General features: G+C 40.3%; 1 protein-coding gene across 5 annotated transcripts in view; it reads right to left on the bottom strand.

Annotated features, from left to right (window-relative positions):
- ATP9B (ATPase phospholipid transporting 9B (putative)) overlaps positions 1–18,387 on the bottom strand; it is a 217,807-nt gene that overhangs the window by 185,439 nt on the left and 13,981 nt on the right. For 4 of the 5 annotated variants that reach the window (XM_060029250.1, XM_060029254.1, XM_060029251.1 and 1 more), the window contains exons 2-4: positions 17,212–17,385; positions 9,595–9,745; positions 6,995–7,108 (exon numbers count right to left, since the gene is read on the bottom strand). In XM_060029250.1, coding sequence (XP_059885233.1) covers positions 6,995–7,108; positions 9,595–9,745; positions 17,212–17,385 — 439 coding nt within the window. Of the gene's footprint in view, positions 1–6,994; positions 7,109–9,594; positions 9,746–17,211; positions 17,386–18,387 lie in introns of those variants that run through there. The other variant, XM_060029255.1, reaches the window with a different exon arrangement.

The following is an 18,387-nucleotide window of genomic DNA, read 5'->3' as shown; positions in this document are numbered from 1 at the left end:
TAGTTGGGGGCAGAGAAGTACTCTTATCTTGAATGCAAATTCATCATTTTATTAGAGCTAGGGTTAGCAAAGGTAAGACAAAAATAAAATAAAATAAGAGCATCAAATATCAAAAACATTAGCTTTAAGAAATTTAGTATTATCAAAAGCCTTAAAATTTATACACATATTAACCAAGCAGCTTCACTTCTAGAAACTTAGCCTAAAGAAAAAAATAAAATAAAACCAAGGATCCCAGCACTGAATATGAAAAAAATGGAAACCTGAAAGTCCAAATAAGAAATTTATGATACTCTATATGATGAAATATTTTATTTCCCTAATTCAAAGATGCTGTTGATTTTAAGATACATCATTATTGGGACTTCCCTGGTGGCACAGTGGTTAAGAATCTCACTGCTAATGCAGGGGACACAGGTTCAAGCCCTGGTCCAGGAAGATCCCACATGCCATGGAGCGACTAAGTCCATGTGCCACAAGTACTGAGCTCGCGTGCCACAACTACTGAAGCCCCCGTGCCTAGAGCCTGTGCTCTGCAACAAGAGAAGCCACTGCAAGGAGAAGCCCGCGCGCCGCAACGAAGACTAGACCCTGCTCACCACAAGTACAGAAAGCCCGTGCGCAGTAACAAAGACCCAACACAGCCAAAAATAAATAAATAAATAGATAGATAGATTTATTTTGAAAAAAAAGATACATCATTATTAATTTAGTAACAGTCCTGGTGGGAAGACAATATCACTTTAAATACATAAACCGTTTATAAGTCACAATTTCAGTAACATGAAAAATATGCATCTATGAATCCAAAAAATACAGTTCTATGCAGCCACTCTCGTGTAGGAGAATATTTACGGTTACAGACTCATGTGACGGTGTGGAAGTAATTCCTTAAAACTCTACCTGTGACTGACTCACCTTGAGAGACAAGAGGAGAGTGAGTGTCAGGAATGCTTCATTTATACAATGAAGACAGTATTTTTAAAGAAGTGCTTTCTATCAGACAGGCATATCAGAATCACTCAGACAACTGTTTGCAACACAGATGTGCTCAGGCCCTACCTGAAATATGTACCTTTACCTCTAATCTCCAGGGAACTGACCCCCTCCCCCACCCCGACATACAAATGGTATTTAAACTCCCCAGATGAATCTAACTTTTACCCTTTAAACCTACAGCTTAAAGACAGCAAAATTTACCTCTGAATCTATTAAGTTTATAAACCACAACAACTGTGCTAGTTCCCAGTGCCCCTAAGAACCCCAGGAGTGAGCGCAAGCTGCCCCTTCTCATGTGATATCATCAGAGAAGACGCGCCAAAGAGGGGCAGGTCCCAACTTCTAAAGACGAGTTCAACACCCCTAAGAGGAAGCAGAGTCCCGGTCACAGGCAAGGACTACTGACAGCTCTAAGCTGCTCCAGGCCTCATTCCAAGTCTAAGGTTCCTCTGGATACATAATAGACGGGTAGGGCCAGAAACAGCCAAGAGGGGTCCCTCCCACACCGTCATGCCCACCTCTAGCACATATATTCTGAGAAGATGCCCAGTGACCAGCCTAGGAACATAAAACAGATCAAAGGAAAGGCAAGCTGATGCCACCATCTCCTTCTTGACCACTGGAGTTACAACCAATGGGCCTCTACCTTTCAAGTTTACATCTTCTGAGGTTAAGACCTCAGAAGAGGTCTGGGCTCATAACAGATGGGTGGTTTAGGGAAGATGTGGATACACAAGTCTCCTGCAGGAGCAGCTGGGCCTGCCCATGACCTCAGCACCAACCAGGTCAGAGATGTCGGCTACAGCACTGCTACCCAGAAAAACCAAAACTGCACACAATAGGGTCACAGTGACATGCTGTCCCCCAGAATCAACAGCACTGGTGCATCAGCACTGATGACAAGAATATCTCGCATGGCCTGTCCACAGCCCGTGATGAAATCTTACATCACAAAGTGGGATTCTTTTCTATTTCTCCATATAACCCAGGAACCATATGGAGTGAGTGTCAAAACAATATATAATTTAGCAAAGAGAAAAAAGATTTTATTATGTTACCACATCAGTTTACCTTTGAGGGATTATTATATGCCAGACACTCCTACATATTTTAAATGAATTACCTTTTAAATGTCACAAAAACCTTAGGAGACGTGTACTTTTAGCTCTAACTTACAAATAAGGAAACTGAAATACAAAAAGAAAAAGTAACTCAGTCAGGGTCACAAAGTTCATGTAAACAGTGGTTGTCTCTGGATGGCAGGATTCCAAATGATTGATTTTGTTTTCTCCTTTTCATACTTTGCCCACACCTCCAATTCACAGAGACACTCACAAGAAAGGGTGGATAGAAGGAAGGATTTTAAAATCAGACTGAAAATCAGAGTCCCCCACAGGACTGATTTCCAACCTACACAGCCTGTCTGGTTTCCAGTTATGTATTAACAGAGCACCAGGAAGATATTTTATATGGAAGATGTACAGATTAAAAATCCGTATATTCTTTTTCTAAAAACCTTTTGTATGGATAGATCTACTCCACCTTATTAATTTTGATAGAAGCATTACAACCCATTTTGTTACTCTGATTACAGCAGCTTTGCCTTGAAGAAGTGTTCTGAAATCTGAACAGTATGAAGGGTAATATTCATTCTGATACAATGTAATGAAATCACTTATTTTCAGTTTACTCTTCCTATTATACAACAAAATATAACAGAAATTAGTTCAGACCTGAAGCCAGTAAACAACACTGCCAGGAGTAATTGAAATAGACAGATTATTAATTAAGCTATCACTGTTTTCAGAAACATCCTAATTTTAGATAGAGAGCAGAGGGATTAAGTTTGCATTAACTTGTTTTCTTTAAAATGAGTGGACATCAGACATAAGACTTCATAATCACCAGCTTTAAGATTTTTTATGCTTCACTGGCAGGTTTTTGGCTAGGAGAAAACTGCAAATGCTAACTGATTCCTCTTTTGGGCAACTTATAGAACCTTAGAGTGCAAGCAGAGAAAAGATGTCAAAAGCTTCAATGTGTATATGAAGATCCCTGCTCTTCTAGGCCCTGGGATGGGACAGGGTAAGATACACAGGCGTAGAAAGAACAAGGGCTTAGGAAGAAATCAAGAATACTTCCCTTGGTAAAGAAAAAAAAAAAAAAATACACATGCATATTTTAGATTTAGTTTAAAGGTTCTTTAACTTTGCCCAGATTAATAAAAAAGATCTTCTACAGATAGTATCTAAATTTTCAAAAATTTAAAAGGTGTTGTGAGGTGAGTTTGGATCAAAGAACCAATATACCCTAAGTCAGCTTCGTGGATTCAAAAGTGAGCCCAATGCGCACATCAACTTTGTGAGATTCTTGCCAAGTCAAAGGTTAAAATGCAGATAAAAAGTGCAAGCAAAGATACTAACAAACCTTCATTATGTGTTTTCTGAGAAGAGGCGTCACCTGTGGCTGCTGCCAAACCCAGGAGCAGAGGGAAGGGTGGGAACCCAGGTCTGAGGGTGTGGCGGCCAGCAGAGCGGAGCAGGGGAGCGCCCGCCCGCGTGTCGAGCCCCGCCCGAATCGAAGAAGGGGAGGGGCTTTTCTCTGCTCTCTGGAGCAGGAACACATAATCACAGCAGAATAATGGTCCCCTTATGTGGATACTGAGGTTCGTACTGAGGTATTTATCTAAATATAATAAAGTTTATTTCTCATGTCAAAAAAAAATGATAAAGTACTTCAAAAAACCTGAGAATTCAAGTTAAAGGACCTAAAATCCAATCTAGAACTGGAAATGAGCTCTCGCTAGAGAACAGAGAAACTAGAGAGGCCCATGTATGCTGTGCACTCAGTCCAAGCCTGGCCAACAAGGTCAATCTGTGAACAGATAACACTGAATTCTTCGAAAAGAATCCATCAAAATAGAACATTTTCTTTGGTTAAAAGCTAGTTAAATCAGAGTTAAAAAGGCCAGAGACAAAAGCAAGATACAAATGAATATATTTTACTTCAGATTTTTAAGAAGAATTTGTGTTCTCAGATACTCATTGTTTGAGTTAAAATTAATTTAACCCAAGGTAGAAAATACTATTTAAATGGTAAATACTGCTAGGAATAGAAAATAGGGGCTAGAAATAAACACATGAAAACCATAAATAAGTTTGTGTTTTCAGCATTAGCAAGTATATTTTCTATGTTCTAAAATTTCTGTAATGCTAGACTGCTTTATTAGAAAATGGACAAAATAAACAGCACTTTTAAGGAGGGCACATACAGCCTACAGAATTTCTGGCACAAGTGTGTAAGGAATAACACACAATTCGACTGATCGTGCAGCAGTCTGTAACTGAGAACAATTAGAAACAACCTAAAAGTCTCCTTTCCCAAGAGGATGGACAAATCAATTGTGATACATTCACACAATGGAATATTTTAGAGAAGTGAAAAACGAAGGAACTAGATATGTGTGTCCACATGGGTCAATTTTATAAATCAATGTAAAGTCAAAAAAGCATGTTACAAAAGGATACTTAGAGCAAGACAAATGTTACATAGAATTTTTAAAGCATGCCAAAACAGTGCATCTTGTTTTAAAAATACAAACATAAGTAGCAAAATTATTAAGAGATACACAGCAATTTAATCTCAAATTCAGAATAGAGGTTACCTCCAATGAGAAGAAAAGTGAGAGAAAAGAAAGAAGGAAAAGTCACCTATGTTCCCTCTCCATGGCTGTGTGGCTTGAAAATCAACTTTTAAAACTGTGGTGTAAGCTTCAGTGTTCTCCCTCGTGTGACATATGCAACACACAGACACACGCCCCTATCCTATTCAGGATGAAATCTGAGCGCCCACCGCCCCTCCGGGCCCCCTTCCCACCAGAGTTGCACGTCCACACACTCCAGGGCGTCCAGACCTTGTGCAACTACTGTGCCCTCTGCCTGCAACACCTGCTCTGCACACGGCCCACTCACTCCCTCCTATCATCCAGATGTCGTCAAATGCCACCCCAACAAAGGCGACTTCCTTAGCCACCCTATTAAAATAACCCGGTCATTCTCTACCCCCATATCCTGCTTTACATTTTCGGCTTCACGGCTTCATGGCAGGCTTCCTGGCATGACGGATCATTTAAATTGTCTTTCTCCCCCAGAATATAAGCTCTATTAGGACAGGGTTTGTCTTATTCACAATTGAATCAACACTGCTTTCACTAGTGCTGGACACAAACGAACTCAGTGGGGGCTGATCAAAGAATTGTGTATTTCATTCCATACATATTTTAACCCATTTTTCCCCATTTTTCTAATATGTACACCTTCAGTGTTATTAAATACTTTTTCTAAACATCATTTTCAAAGGTACACAGTAGCACAGTATTCCAACAATGCATGGCATAAAGCACAGTTAAACAATCCAGTTAGACATTTGACTTTTCAAATAATTTTGTCATCAAGAATAATAGGGCTTCCCTGGTGGCACACTGGTTAAGAATCCGCCTGCCAATGCAGGGGACATGGGTCCGAGACCTGGTCGGAGAAGATCCCACGTGCTGCGGAGCGATTAAGCCCCTGCGCCGCAACTACTGAGTCTGCGCTCTAGAGCCCGCGAGCCGCAACTACTGAGCCCACACGCCTAAAGCCTGTGCTCTTCAACAAGAGAAGCCACCACAATGAGAAGCCCGCGCACCTGCAAGGAAGAGTGGCCCCAGCTTGCCATAACTAGAGAAAGCCCGCGCGCAGCAACAAAGACCCAACTCAGCCATAAATAAATAAATAAATAAACAAACAAATAAATAAATACTTTTTAAAAAGAATAATAATAGACATTAGTAAAGACATTCTTTAGACTCTATGACTGATCATTATTGCTTTAAGATAAATTCCTCAAATAGAAACGCTGAATCCATTTATAAGGCATTTTATATATATTTCCAAACTATCCTCCAAAAAAAGGCTGTATAGATTTATGTTTACACAACAGTGGATGAGAATCACAGCTTCACATCATCAGCACCAATGTCTCTGTTGATCTGGCAAATACAACAAGTGGAAAAGGTATCCATTTATTCAGTAATTTTGTATCTAGATTACACATAAGTTGCTTTCATTGCTCAGACCCACGCCACCCTAAAGTCTACGTGAACAGGAACCGGAGAGGGACTTAAACTTACCCCCGCTTCCAGCCCTCCTGCCGCACCTGAAAGCACAGCCTCAGAGGCAGCAGGGCTGCACGAAGCAGAACAGATCAACTGGAGAGCACAGGGCTCCGATCTCCAGTTCTGAGGGCGGGAAACCTGAGCACTGCCCTGCTCCCTCGCTACAGGAATCATCTCACTCGCCATGTTTTCTTGCCCAGATCACACTGGTGATCTGCCCAGGAGGGAGCACACCAAAGGGAGCAGTACCCGCTTCTAGGTGAAAAGAAGGAAGGAGACATACCTCTTACCTCTGTAAACTGAAAAGCAATGAAAACTATCTGCAAACAGTATAAAACTATCAAGATAGCATGTTTGAGATGGAAATATTCAATGACAAACATCATTTGCCTTCCCAAAAATGTCACGCCCCAAGCTGTCAACCAGCGGCTGCCAGACTTCACTGAGATGCTTCAGAACTGTCGCCATCAGGCAGAGGGAAAAGCTCCCCACCCGTCAGGATGTCAGAGGCGCTGGGCAGACTCGCACAGGCCCGCCCCATCTCTCCCAAGAGCTCCTCCGGTACGGGGCAGCGGGGCTGGGGACACACAGCTGCCACCCTAGGGTCCGACAGAACGCCCAGCCCCACCAGCAAAGGTGCTCTGTAGCTTCTCCAGCCAACCTAGCGCCGCACGCTGCCCTCACACTCCTGTGAAACCTTGTAACAAAAGTTCAGTGACACACAGCAACATATCACATTTTAAAAATACGATTGATTTATCTTTTAACCATCTCCACTCTTAAAGCTATATTTTAAATACTTAATAATTTCACTTAATTTCAAAAATCTTTTCTTTTTACCAGAGGAGCCCAGTAGGTGTAGAGATAGCCTATTTTCAATGCTGGCACAAACTGTGAGCAGGATACTACCAGAAAATAGAGATTCAAGAAAAACTTGAATTGTTCATACAAAACCTAAAAAGAAAAAGAAAAAATTAACATAATCTCTTCAAGGAAAATCTTTCATATCTTAATTAAATAACTAAAATCAACATAATATCTAACTGTATTTCCATCAAACAGTGAAAACATGCCCTGAGTCACAATACATTAATTTTGACAATGGCTTTCCAATAACTAAATCACAAAAAAGAGCTAAGGTTACCCCAAATTATATTTAAAATAAACTGAAAAAAAAGACAATTAGAACTTTCAACTATGTTAAGTGTCCTCTAAAAGTTTCTTATTTTCTTGCATGCAATTTTCCAGGTTCCCACTCTCATCTTCTATAAATCTTTACACGCACACCAAATGAGACAGCAAAACCTTCCCAATGTTAGTAAGTCAGTTAATATAGATATACAAATGTATCTCTTCATATCAACTCAGAAAATCTTATGGAAAAGTGGTGTTAACCTTGTATTTATGAAATGGTAAACAATAAAACATGACAGCCACGCTTTCTGAATGTGGACATCTAGGTAGTTTTACAAAGATCGAGTGAACAAGCAAACCATGTACAGGTATGACTTCACACACACACAAAAACCTACTTTAATCTCCGGTATTTACTTCCCTCGAAGTATAAGAAATGATAAAATATAAAAATACGTAAATTGCAGACCAATTTTCAGGAAGACAGCTACCTGCATATTCTTTATATGATAGCTGATATACGGTAGCTGACCTTCAACACTACGATTACAATGAAACTTACAGACTTGCAAACTGCACATCAAAATCTCCTGGGATGCCATTTTCTAATACAACGTGGAAGGTACAGAAATTTTCACAAGGGCAGAGCAATGCGTTAAGTACTTACTGTTGACCTAAAGAGTCTGGAACCACAGTGTTTATATAATGAAGTTATATACATCATCACACAGTTATGTGTATGACTAAAAACATCAGTTACATCAATGACACATTTATATTCATAATCATGTTCAACTGCGGTCTAAAACTGTTTTGAATCATTTCATAAATTAATCTTAGCAGGAGAGAAAACTCTTTTTCCTCAGTGATTTCTTTCAAGTCTCAGCTAGCATAGATTATATCTAGGAGCAATTCAGAAATTGCCGTTCGTGCTAAAAATGGCATAGCATTCCTGCTGTGCAATTAGCAAATGTTTCTGAAATACTACGTTTTAGATGAAAAGACTAATTTAAGAGACAATCTAAGAAAAAAGTCATTCCCACGGTAACAGCTGTACAGACACATCAACAGGTCTCTTCTGGACAGCCGTCCTGGTAGCCAAGTGAACTCACTCGGATCAAAACTAAGCTGCCCGATCCACCTTAAACCACTGCAATCAAGACGTGATTGTCTGCTGAGTGAACTTCTGGAGGGCTTTAGGAAAATGTACAACACTTAGCCAACGTGGGAGTATTTAATAATTTAAACCTAAGGAGAAAACAGTAGCTTCATTCAATAAAGATGAGAATATTTATCTGCCTGAAAGCGAGTTTACACTTTATTGTCCTAACAAAAGATCAGTCTTTTAATTATGAAGCCATTAGTTTTGTGTGTTTTAATAAAGGAGCATATTAGACATCAAGCATCTGACAACTATTGGACGGATGGGGGGGTGAGGGCTGATCAATGCCCAATATCAAGTCAGCATGGTTATTTAAATAAAAACATGAAAGATAAAGCAGCCCTCATTTCACATAATCAAGAGGGGTTTTTGCAAAATAGCGTAAGAGCTAACACCTAGAACATATCAAAAACTTTGATACTGGAAACATAAATCAGTCCCAGCTTTCTTTTGCCTTTAGAAAGATAAATAAATCTGTCTATTAAAATAGGGAATGATGCACAAAAAGCAAAAATAATTCCACTAATCTAAATACATATAATCGCAGTTTTATAATTTAAGCCACAAATATCACTGGCAACAAAAAAAAGTAGTAAATATTTAAACTTCAGAATTTAAATTTAGCATAATACCTAATTAAAGATAACTACTGACATAACAATACAACAAGGCCTGAAATTTACAATGTGAAGTAGAAAAGAAATCTATAAATGCTTATAGATACTTTGTTATGGAGTCATGTTTGTGTAAAAAGTCATTCTACTTTCATGTGACAGCCTCGGCAGGCTTTAAACATTAGAGACATTCCACTTTTCCCGCCTAACAAATTCCCAGCCAAACAAAATCTATGACTTATTTTCTGATAATTTTATTCAGCTTTACTTGATTATTTCTACAATAATATAAATGTGATGTTTATCTAGAATTGAAGGCAATAATCAAACTATAAACTTTCTTGAGTTGAACCCTTATCATGTGGCTATTACAAATGCATATGAATTACTTAACAATTATTTGAAACACCCATGGTTCCAAAGCAAAAGGACTCTGATTTGGATACGACAGAATTAATGAGGGAAAAAAATGAAAACAAAGTTAGCAATCTCTGATATGCAGCCCGTTTTCAAGAATTTAACAATCTTACCCCAGGTATAAAGGTAAATACATTGTATTTCTGATTTTTTATAGAATTTCTGGGATGTTTTTCTTCACACTTTTCCGGATATCCAAGCCACACTGTACGAGCTTTCAATTCTTTCTTTCTTTGACAAATATTTATCAGCCAATCACAGCAACTGCATGAAACAAAAGATACATATTGCGTATGCTTTTTCAAAAGTTTTTGAATTAATTCTATATATCCAGAGCCAATACTGATTGTATTTACCAGACACCAATAGCATATCTACTGTTAATCTGTAAGGGTTTTCTTAAAACAGGTCAGCTATACTAATTTAAATTTGATATGAAGATACTGAAGGAGCTTGAATAAGTGTGCAATGACTCCTAGAACCTCAGGGAAATTATCCTCCCCGTTTAGACCCTCTTACTGGCAAAATAAAACCATTAACATTCTGAAGCAGTCAATGCTTTACATGCTGAGAAAAGAATCGCCATATGTTATGGGTAATTCTCAATACACCACTTGGTGATTCAGTGATAAAGGCTCTCAGACGTCAATTAACTAGGATGTGACCCACCCCCTTGTCTTAAGCAGTCACTTTTTTCCTCCTTTAAGTGATCGCGTTAATATAAAACTAAGACGTATGGCTCAATTCAGTATTTAGAAAGGATACCAATGTTTAATGGACTATTCTAATGGCTTAAAAGCTTGATTGTATTTCCATGTGGCTACCTTCATCTATGCAACGAAGATTTTAATCTAAATCTACCCTGCTCCAACCCTGCTCAGGGTTCCAGGAGCACAAACTCTTCTCCTTCCTGGACATCCAAACCACCATATTTGAATAGAGAGTATAAAGTTTCTAGTGGGATAACTTTTCTTAAAATACTTCAGAAAATGATGAAAAGGTATCAAATTCACCTCTATTAAGCATAAAATAATCCTGAATTTAAAATTCAGTATTAACAATTCAGTTTAATTAAAATTTCCAAAATGCAGAGAAAGACTCCGAGAGGTTTAATAAGGGAAGGGAAGTTATTAAACGTCATCTTCTGAACGTAGCCAAGGCTAGAACTGCAAGCCAGAAGGATAAGGCGGAAATTCCTAACTTCACTTGGGACAAAGCAAGCTCAAGAGTTAACCTGAAATCCTGCAGGATAATGACAGCCTTAGAAGGTGTGACTAGAAGATGAGGCTGACCCCTCAGGACTATGTGTCAAATTCACTGCATGTCTTTCTTCCCTTTAACACACTCAGATGTGTTACTTCATAAATCACCCACAGCAGCACCCCGTATGAGAGAATACATTATGTGTTTAAACTGAAATCAGTATATCCCTATTAAGTATCCACCTAGTTCTTGGCTGTGCTCAGAAAACCTTCATCCTGGAAGGACAGGGCTTTGCCCTTTGAAAACTGCCGAGTCCTCCTGGCGTGGGCACAGCTCATCGCCCGCAGGAGTGTCAGGCTCTGCCGTCCTGAGGAGCTACCCCATGGGGGGTCCAGGAACGCCAAATGCATACCAAGCAGATCAGCTCTAAAACATTCTCCGCACCCCGTCTTCTGCTTCAATTGGAGCAAAGAAGACCCAACTCTCCAAGAGCAGAAATTTCTTATCACTGCTTGCCATCACGTTTTAAAAAATAAATCAGAACGGAGAGCATCTCCACGCATAAAGCATACTTTTAAATCCCCAACAGTTATAAATCACAGTATTACTAAACGATTTAAGACTGTCAAAATAAGTATTCCCATCCTTACTGTTTGTTGGTGGGGGAAAGGGGACTGGTCAAGTAGATCTCAGTCAATATTGGTAATATTTTATCTTGTTTATGCTTGTATGAGACAAAAATTAAATAAGGCTTCAAATAAAATATAATAAGCTTCAAACTACTATTTCTCACCTTCCTGTTGCTTTTACAGTAGGACCTGGATTGCCTCCAGCCCAAGCTCCCTCACCAACACCCACACGGAACCAAATTGCCGGACCCGCGCCTCTCCTTGGGGCACCTCCCCGCAGCCGGGAGGGAGGGCGCACACTGCCCACCTCTGTCCAGTTACAACACCAACTCCTCGTCTCAGACCCCCGCAACCACACTCACAGACGACAAACTCCCACACGGTACACAAGGGAAAACCGGAGGCCACAGAGGTCAGTGAGCGATGTACGCACAACAGCTGGGCAGGGCTGACACACAGCCTGGACCTCAGTCCCCACTCAACCCCGTGTTCCTCCTGCCGCGAGGACAACAGGCAGGCCGGCGCCTGCTCATCTTCACAGACGGCCTGTGCTTAGCACAGCACACAGTACGGCAGCCATTCAACAGACGATGGAAATAAATGAAAAACGCATGAGCAGGCCACAGGACTCCATGGGAAAAATGTGGACTTTAAGGTCGTGCTTTTGGAAACAACTCCCAGCAAGTGGCACTGGGGTGGTCCCCTGGTCTAAGTCTTTGTTTCCTCAACCGCAGAAGCGCTGATGAGGTTACAGGTGACACGCTCTGAGCTCCTGGCACAATGCCTGCCACAGGGAAAGCACTCAGAGCTCTGCTGTCACTGTGCTGCCTCTCGCTGTCACATTCAGAATGTCTCCAAACTTATAACACTAATTGGCACAAAAAGTTACTGTCCAATAAAGCATCCATTGGCCACATGTGGCTATTTTAGTGGGAATTAATTAATGTTAAGTAAAATAAAAAGTCCAGTTCCTCAGTCACCCTATCCACCTTTCAAGGACTCAACAGCCACCTTGTCCAGTGGCTACCATATTGGACGTCACAGATCTAGAATATTCTCAGCATCCCAGGGAAGCACTGGAGCAGGGCTGGTACACACAAAGCACTCTTCAGGCAAGCACGACAGCTAGGACAGCAGTCCTCGTGTGCACGCTTCCTTCAGCATTTCAAATACAGCAAAAATCCTCCAGGAATGTATTCAGATATGAATTTTTCTCCTGAAACACATAATTATCTAATCTAATGGTTTAATGTGCAAAAGTCAGACAAGTCTTAAGATGAAACGGAGGATAGTCAAAGCTCAGTGTTTGAAAAAATATAAATAAAACTTAGGAAATGTGGATTTTCCAGAGTTTAGGCTGGTATCGGCATATTCTACAGGCAAAAAGCTCTATAAATGCAAAACCACTGTCTTCATCACATGACACTGTAAACATTCGCTAGAATAAAAACCTCAACATCTACACCACTGTCAGCAGCACATGACACTGTAAACATTCGCTAGAATAAAAACCTCAACATCTACACCACTGTCAGCAGCACATGAAACTAACATCCCATTAACTTTCAAAGCTTCATACTCTAGAAACTAAATTAAATACGAGGGGCTAAAAACACATACTCAACAGTTCAGTTTTTCTCTATAACACTGTATAGAAAAAACTAAGATTCCTAGACTTCCAAAATGTAATTAAATTATTCATAACACTTTGCTACTACTATTACCAAATTAAAATCTTATTATTATTTCTTCATGCAAAGACAGAATCAAGCAGTGGTTAGGGAGCCACTATTAAACCACCCGCTATTCCACAATATTAAATGAATACACAGTCTCGAAGTTTTAAAAGCCTGGGGCTCTGCCAGCATTGCCACTGGATTATGCAGACAGAAAATATGACCAGAAAGAGAAGACAAACCCCCCACATAAAGAAAATACTTGTAACCAAAAAAATACGTGTAAGTAAGCCTTATAGAGCTGTAGAGCTAAGGGAGAAAGTAAAACTATGGGCAATTTTTGAAGGCAAAGTAATGAGAGTAAAACATACTGGTAAATACCGGTAAGTGAGAAGGAGATGCAGAGGAGTCCCTGGAAGAAAGAAACCAGAAGCTTTACCCAGGAACATTTCTATGCGCACTGCACGTTTCCTCAGTTACTCTGTATTCAGAAGACACTTTCCCATTTATATGTAAATCGCCTCACACTGTCGAGGCAAATTGAAACTAAATCCAATAGTGTACAAACTATACTTTTTTCTTAAAACATTTTAGGATTAGTAAGTTTTTGCAAATGCCTCTACAATCAAAGTAGTACTCCAATACTCAATAAAGCACATCTTTATATGCCAAGATCCTGTCTTGTAAAATTTTAAGGGGCCATAATTAAATAACTTCCAAAATTTAGAAAGCCTCCTTCCCAAATAAATAAATAAATAAATAATTATATCCAACAGGTACCTTTGGTTACCAAGCCAAAAGCAACACAGCACTCATGTCCTCTCAAGAGATCAGCATTTTCCCATGCTTCTGCACTCCAAACGTGTTGCCGATTAACTGAAAGTGTAGAGGCCATTTAGGACCGGGAACAATCCTAGCATTTGATACCCCCCTTCATATGGAAATGCCATTCAAGGGTTCCACTTTCATGGGGACAAAGTGATTTTTGATAGCAAGTGAAATGTAAACCTCGTGAGAAAGGCATTACTGTCCCCCAGAACTACATACCGGTGTGCATCACGGTAACCCACGTGGAGGACACCCAAAGGTTTAGAAGACAGATTACAGAAAAAGTTTTTCCAGAGTCAAATTTTTCAGAGTTGGAATTTTTGCCAAATAATAAAAATGAGAAGGCAGGTCTTAAGCCATGAAGAAATTAAAGCCTACTCAATCCCAGAAGAAGAATAATTTAAAAATAAACCTGACTACTCACAGAATCTACAAATAAAAATACAATGAAATATCTGCAACTCATTAATATCATTTGCTATCTATCTTTACTACAATATTCACTGACGTTTTCTTCTGCAATTAAACTAAGTAATTTTATATATCTTCTACTCTTTGATCCTTCGCCTAATAACCTTAATAACACTGACTTTTATAATGCCTGGTATTTAGAAAATAAAAAGGTTAGCAAATATTCAAAACTGGGAATTTATAATAAAGAAAATAAGACCCATCTAAGTTGCTAACTGTACAGTTTGTTCTGTAAGGTGCAGTTTTAATTTCCATAACAATTTCCTGGTGTAGTGGATGCACACTGAACACGAAGTGTGGCCATGTCTCAGGTCACTCTCGTCCACATGGAAAGAGACACTCGTGAGTGAAGCCACCACGATGGTTCGGTCAGCTCTGCCCACATGATCACCATTCACTAAGATAAAGACTATATATACATGTCGAGTATATATTACTGAGCTGTTTTAATATCCCCAAAACATGTTAGTTTTTGCCACTAACACCTAGATTTTCAAATATATTCTTAATATCTTCCTTAAGAAAAGGAATATTACAAATGAAATCAAAAACTTGGCTATGTTCCATTTGGTAAAAACAAAATCCTGTAAAAGACCAAAAATAATTAATTCAACAAGGCACTCGGCCTTCAACAATGTCCACAGTTCTTGGCAACCGTTTCACTGGTATGGATAAGTATCACTTCCAACACATGGCCTGCCCTCTTGAAGTCCACACCATGCGCACGAGACTATGACCTTAAAGTTTCAGGTCCATCAGTACCCACTCCCACGTCCCCAGTTTCTAGCAACTCTGTCATGCAGGGATCCTCCGTGCACAGTAGGTAAGATTCTCAGCCTTCTCAGTCCCACTGATCTTCACGTCAGGTTCCCTTTAGGAGGGTGAGACCAGGCACTTATCTGCTTGAAGAGTGCAAATCAGGACCTATCGCATTTGGGGCACACCTCCTCGTCCTAGCACTTTTCCCAGTCCGCGGAGCGAAGAGCAAGGAAAGGCTTTGGCGAGTCAAGTCAGACTCTGGCTCAACTTCGGGCTTGGCCCTTAGCTATCAGGAGAGGGCCTCTTCTAGTTCTCGGCTGTGAGAATGCTCATCTCAAACAGCACAACTGGGTCTGATCCCACTCTTTCTTCCACCCCACACTAATGGAAAACACACACCACACATCCATCAAACTGCAATTGCGGCACCGCCCAAAGCTCCTCTGCCGCAGCCGTCTCTTCAACTCACAACACTGGCCACCATTCCCACCGTAACTGCCCACACCCTCGCTTCCACAGCTGGTTCTGTAATGGCTCACGTTTCTCCTTGATGGACAAACAGTAATAAAATTATGCTGGGTTCAATACAGATGTGTGATTACTGATGATCTCTACCGAGGCAGGACCAATTTTGTCATTTTTTTAGTCCTCATGTGTATCCCAGACACCTCCTCACTTAAATGAACTAATGTTCCCAACTGAGGTTAAGATAAAAGTCATCCTCTCCAACACTATTTCACACTTGCTCCCCTATTTTTTCTGCTGCCTAAGAAAAGGATTATTAGCCTTCCTTTCCAACACTGTCCTTTTCCCCAAAGGGTCCCTTTCCTTCTTCCTTCACAGACCTCTACCACACCGCTGCCATTTTAGGAATGTCATCCTTCCGGGTGGTTTCCACTATCACTACAGTAACAACAACTCTCAAACCTACATGTCCAGATCCTGCTTCTGGATCTGACAGAACTATCTGTCTTAGACCAATCCAGTACATGACAGAGTTACATAAGGTATCACCTCACACCAGTCAGAATGGCCACCATTAAAAAGTCTACAAATGATAAATGTTGGAGTGGGTGTGGAGAAAAAGGAACCCTCCTACACTGTTGGTGAGAATGTAAATTGGTACAGCCAATTTACAACTCCAACTATGGAGAATGGTATGGAGGTTCCTGAAAAAACTAAAAGTAGAGTTACCACGTGATCCAGCAATCCCACTCCCGGGCATATATCCGGAGAAAACCATAAATCAAAAAGGTACATGCACCCCAATGTTCACTGCAGCATTATTTACAATAACCCAGACCTGGAAGCAACCTAAATGCCCATCGACAGAGGAATGGATAAAGAACATGTGGTACAGATATACAATGGAATATTACTCAGCCATAAAAAAGAAACGAAATAATGCCATTTGCAGCAACATGGATGTACCTAGAGATTATCATATTAAGTGAAGCGAGTCCGTCAGAGAAAAGATAAATATCATGTGATATTGCTTATATGTAGAAAGTAAAAAATGACACAAATGAACTTATTTACAAAACAGAAACAGACATAGAAAAAAACTTACGGTTACCAATGGGGATAGCAGGGAGGGCAGGGTGGGGGGGTAGATTAGGAGTCTGGGATTAACGTATACACACTACTATATACAAAATAGATAAACAACAAGGACCAACTGTATAGCACAGGGAACTATATTCAATATCTTGTAATAACGTACAATAGAAAAGAATCTGAAAAAATATATATATACGTATAACTGAAAAAATAAAGGGACTTGAGCATCCACTGATTTGGGTCTCAGAACCAATCCTCCACAGATACCAAGGGACGCCTCTATAGTCACAGACGGAACAGAAAGGAACACAGTTTATAAATGTCAGTACAGTGACCAGAATTAATTCTACCATGCAGTAATTACAAAATCACTAATTTTCTCCATCTTTTAAACATTAAAACATCTCACAAAAAAGTGAATTTGGCTTTCTGTCCCTTTGGGATTAGCACTGTTTGGTTTTGACTAAGGTTATTAATACTCTCCATGATGTCATTTAGAGAGTGGCTTCTTTAGTTTGATATAGAAACAAATGTGTTTAGAAGCTAAGCTTATAAATAACTGTGTAACCTTGGTGTGTAGGTTTGGCAGCAATGGAGAACAAACCTGGTACAGAGGAACTTCCATCCTCCACAGACAAACCACTCTAGGCCTCTCTTTCTTCGCAGGATCCTAGCTCGTGGTAATTTGTGGTAATCACTTTCATCATTCTCAAAGCCTTCTTCAGACATCATTAATGGCATTTCATCCAAATGGGCAGACTCATCTTCCAGCTGGTACCTGGATAAAGGAAAGAACAGAGCACTGAGGCAGGCCAAGCAGTCTTCTGTATATGATACGGGTCTGGCTTAGGGCAAGAGCTGGCCCAATTCTACTAATCACACTTTTCTTTTTCCCTCGTACTAAGCTGTCTTCAGGGGAAGCAAAGCATTACAAATAACACTGCACAGTAATGCTACTTTCCTTTGCAAAAAACTTAACCAAGGTAAGCAGGAAAGGAAAGGTTGTCCAAGGAAGCTGCCGTTACCATGCCGTGAGCGGAACCCTCCAAGCAGCCTTCCATGTGTAGCTGTTGTATCTACATAAAAGACCATTCTCTTGATGTTTCTGTATGCTTGAAATAACTTATAATGAGCAACTGGGGAGACTATACTCAAGGGAAAAAAATTTAAGACTAGAATAGATGTCCACTCTCCATTACTTCTATCTACAGCTTCTCCATCTTTTCTCCTGCCACTGCCTCTGAGACCTGTGGTCACCTGGACACTTGTCGTTTTCTCCATCATTACTATCTTCTTTCTCTAGATCTCCTGTCACTCTCGAGAGCCAACGCTTTGGAGATGAAGGCCTACGGAAGGGCGGACGATGACGGGTGCTACTCCAGAGAATCGAGAATATCCAACAGCACTAGCAGAACTTCCATTCTGCTCTGAACTTTAGTAAAATGCATCTCCTACAGTTTATAACAAGCTTTGTATCTGCAGTTAGCTATCTTTTTAGAATCCTTCAGGGAAGTGTGTGTGTGCACGTGTGTGTGGCCTGTGCACGGGTGGGTGGGTGCCTGGGTGTGCCAGTGCACATGTGAGTGTGTGGCAACGGTGCCGTGTACCACTCTGCCTACCAGGATTCTGTGAAAAGGTCAGCAGGCAAGATTCCCAAAGCCTGTCTTCATGAGACTTTATTCTTAAAATAAGGGCCTAGCTGTCAAGAACCCAAGCCCAAATGGAATTCAGTGATGGAAAAAAGTCCTTGGACGTGAAGGCCAATGTCAACCTCCCACCT

This window comes from Delphinus delphis, chromosome 13, assembly GCF_949987515.2.
Source record: "Delphinus delphis chromosome 13, mDelDel1.2, whole genome shotgun sequence".
Taxonomy (NCBI): domain Eukaryota; kingdom Metazoa; phylum Chordata; class Mammalia; order Artiodactyla; family Delphinidae; genus Delphinus; species Delphinus delphis.
Note: the sequence above shows the minus strand (reverse complement) of the source record. Positions and strands in the feature narration are given on the sequence as shown.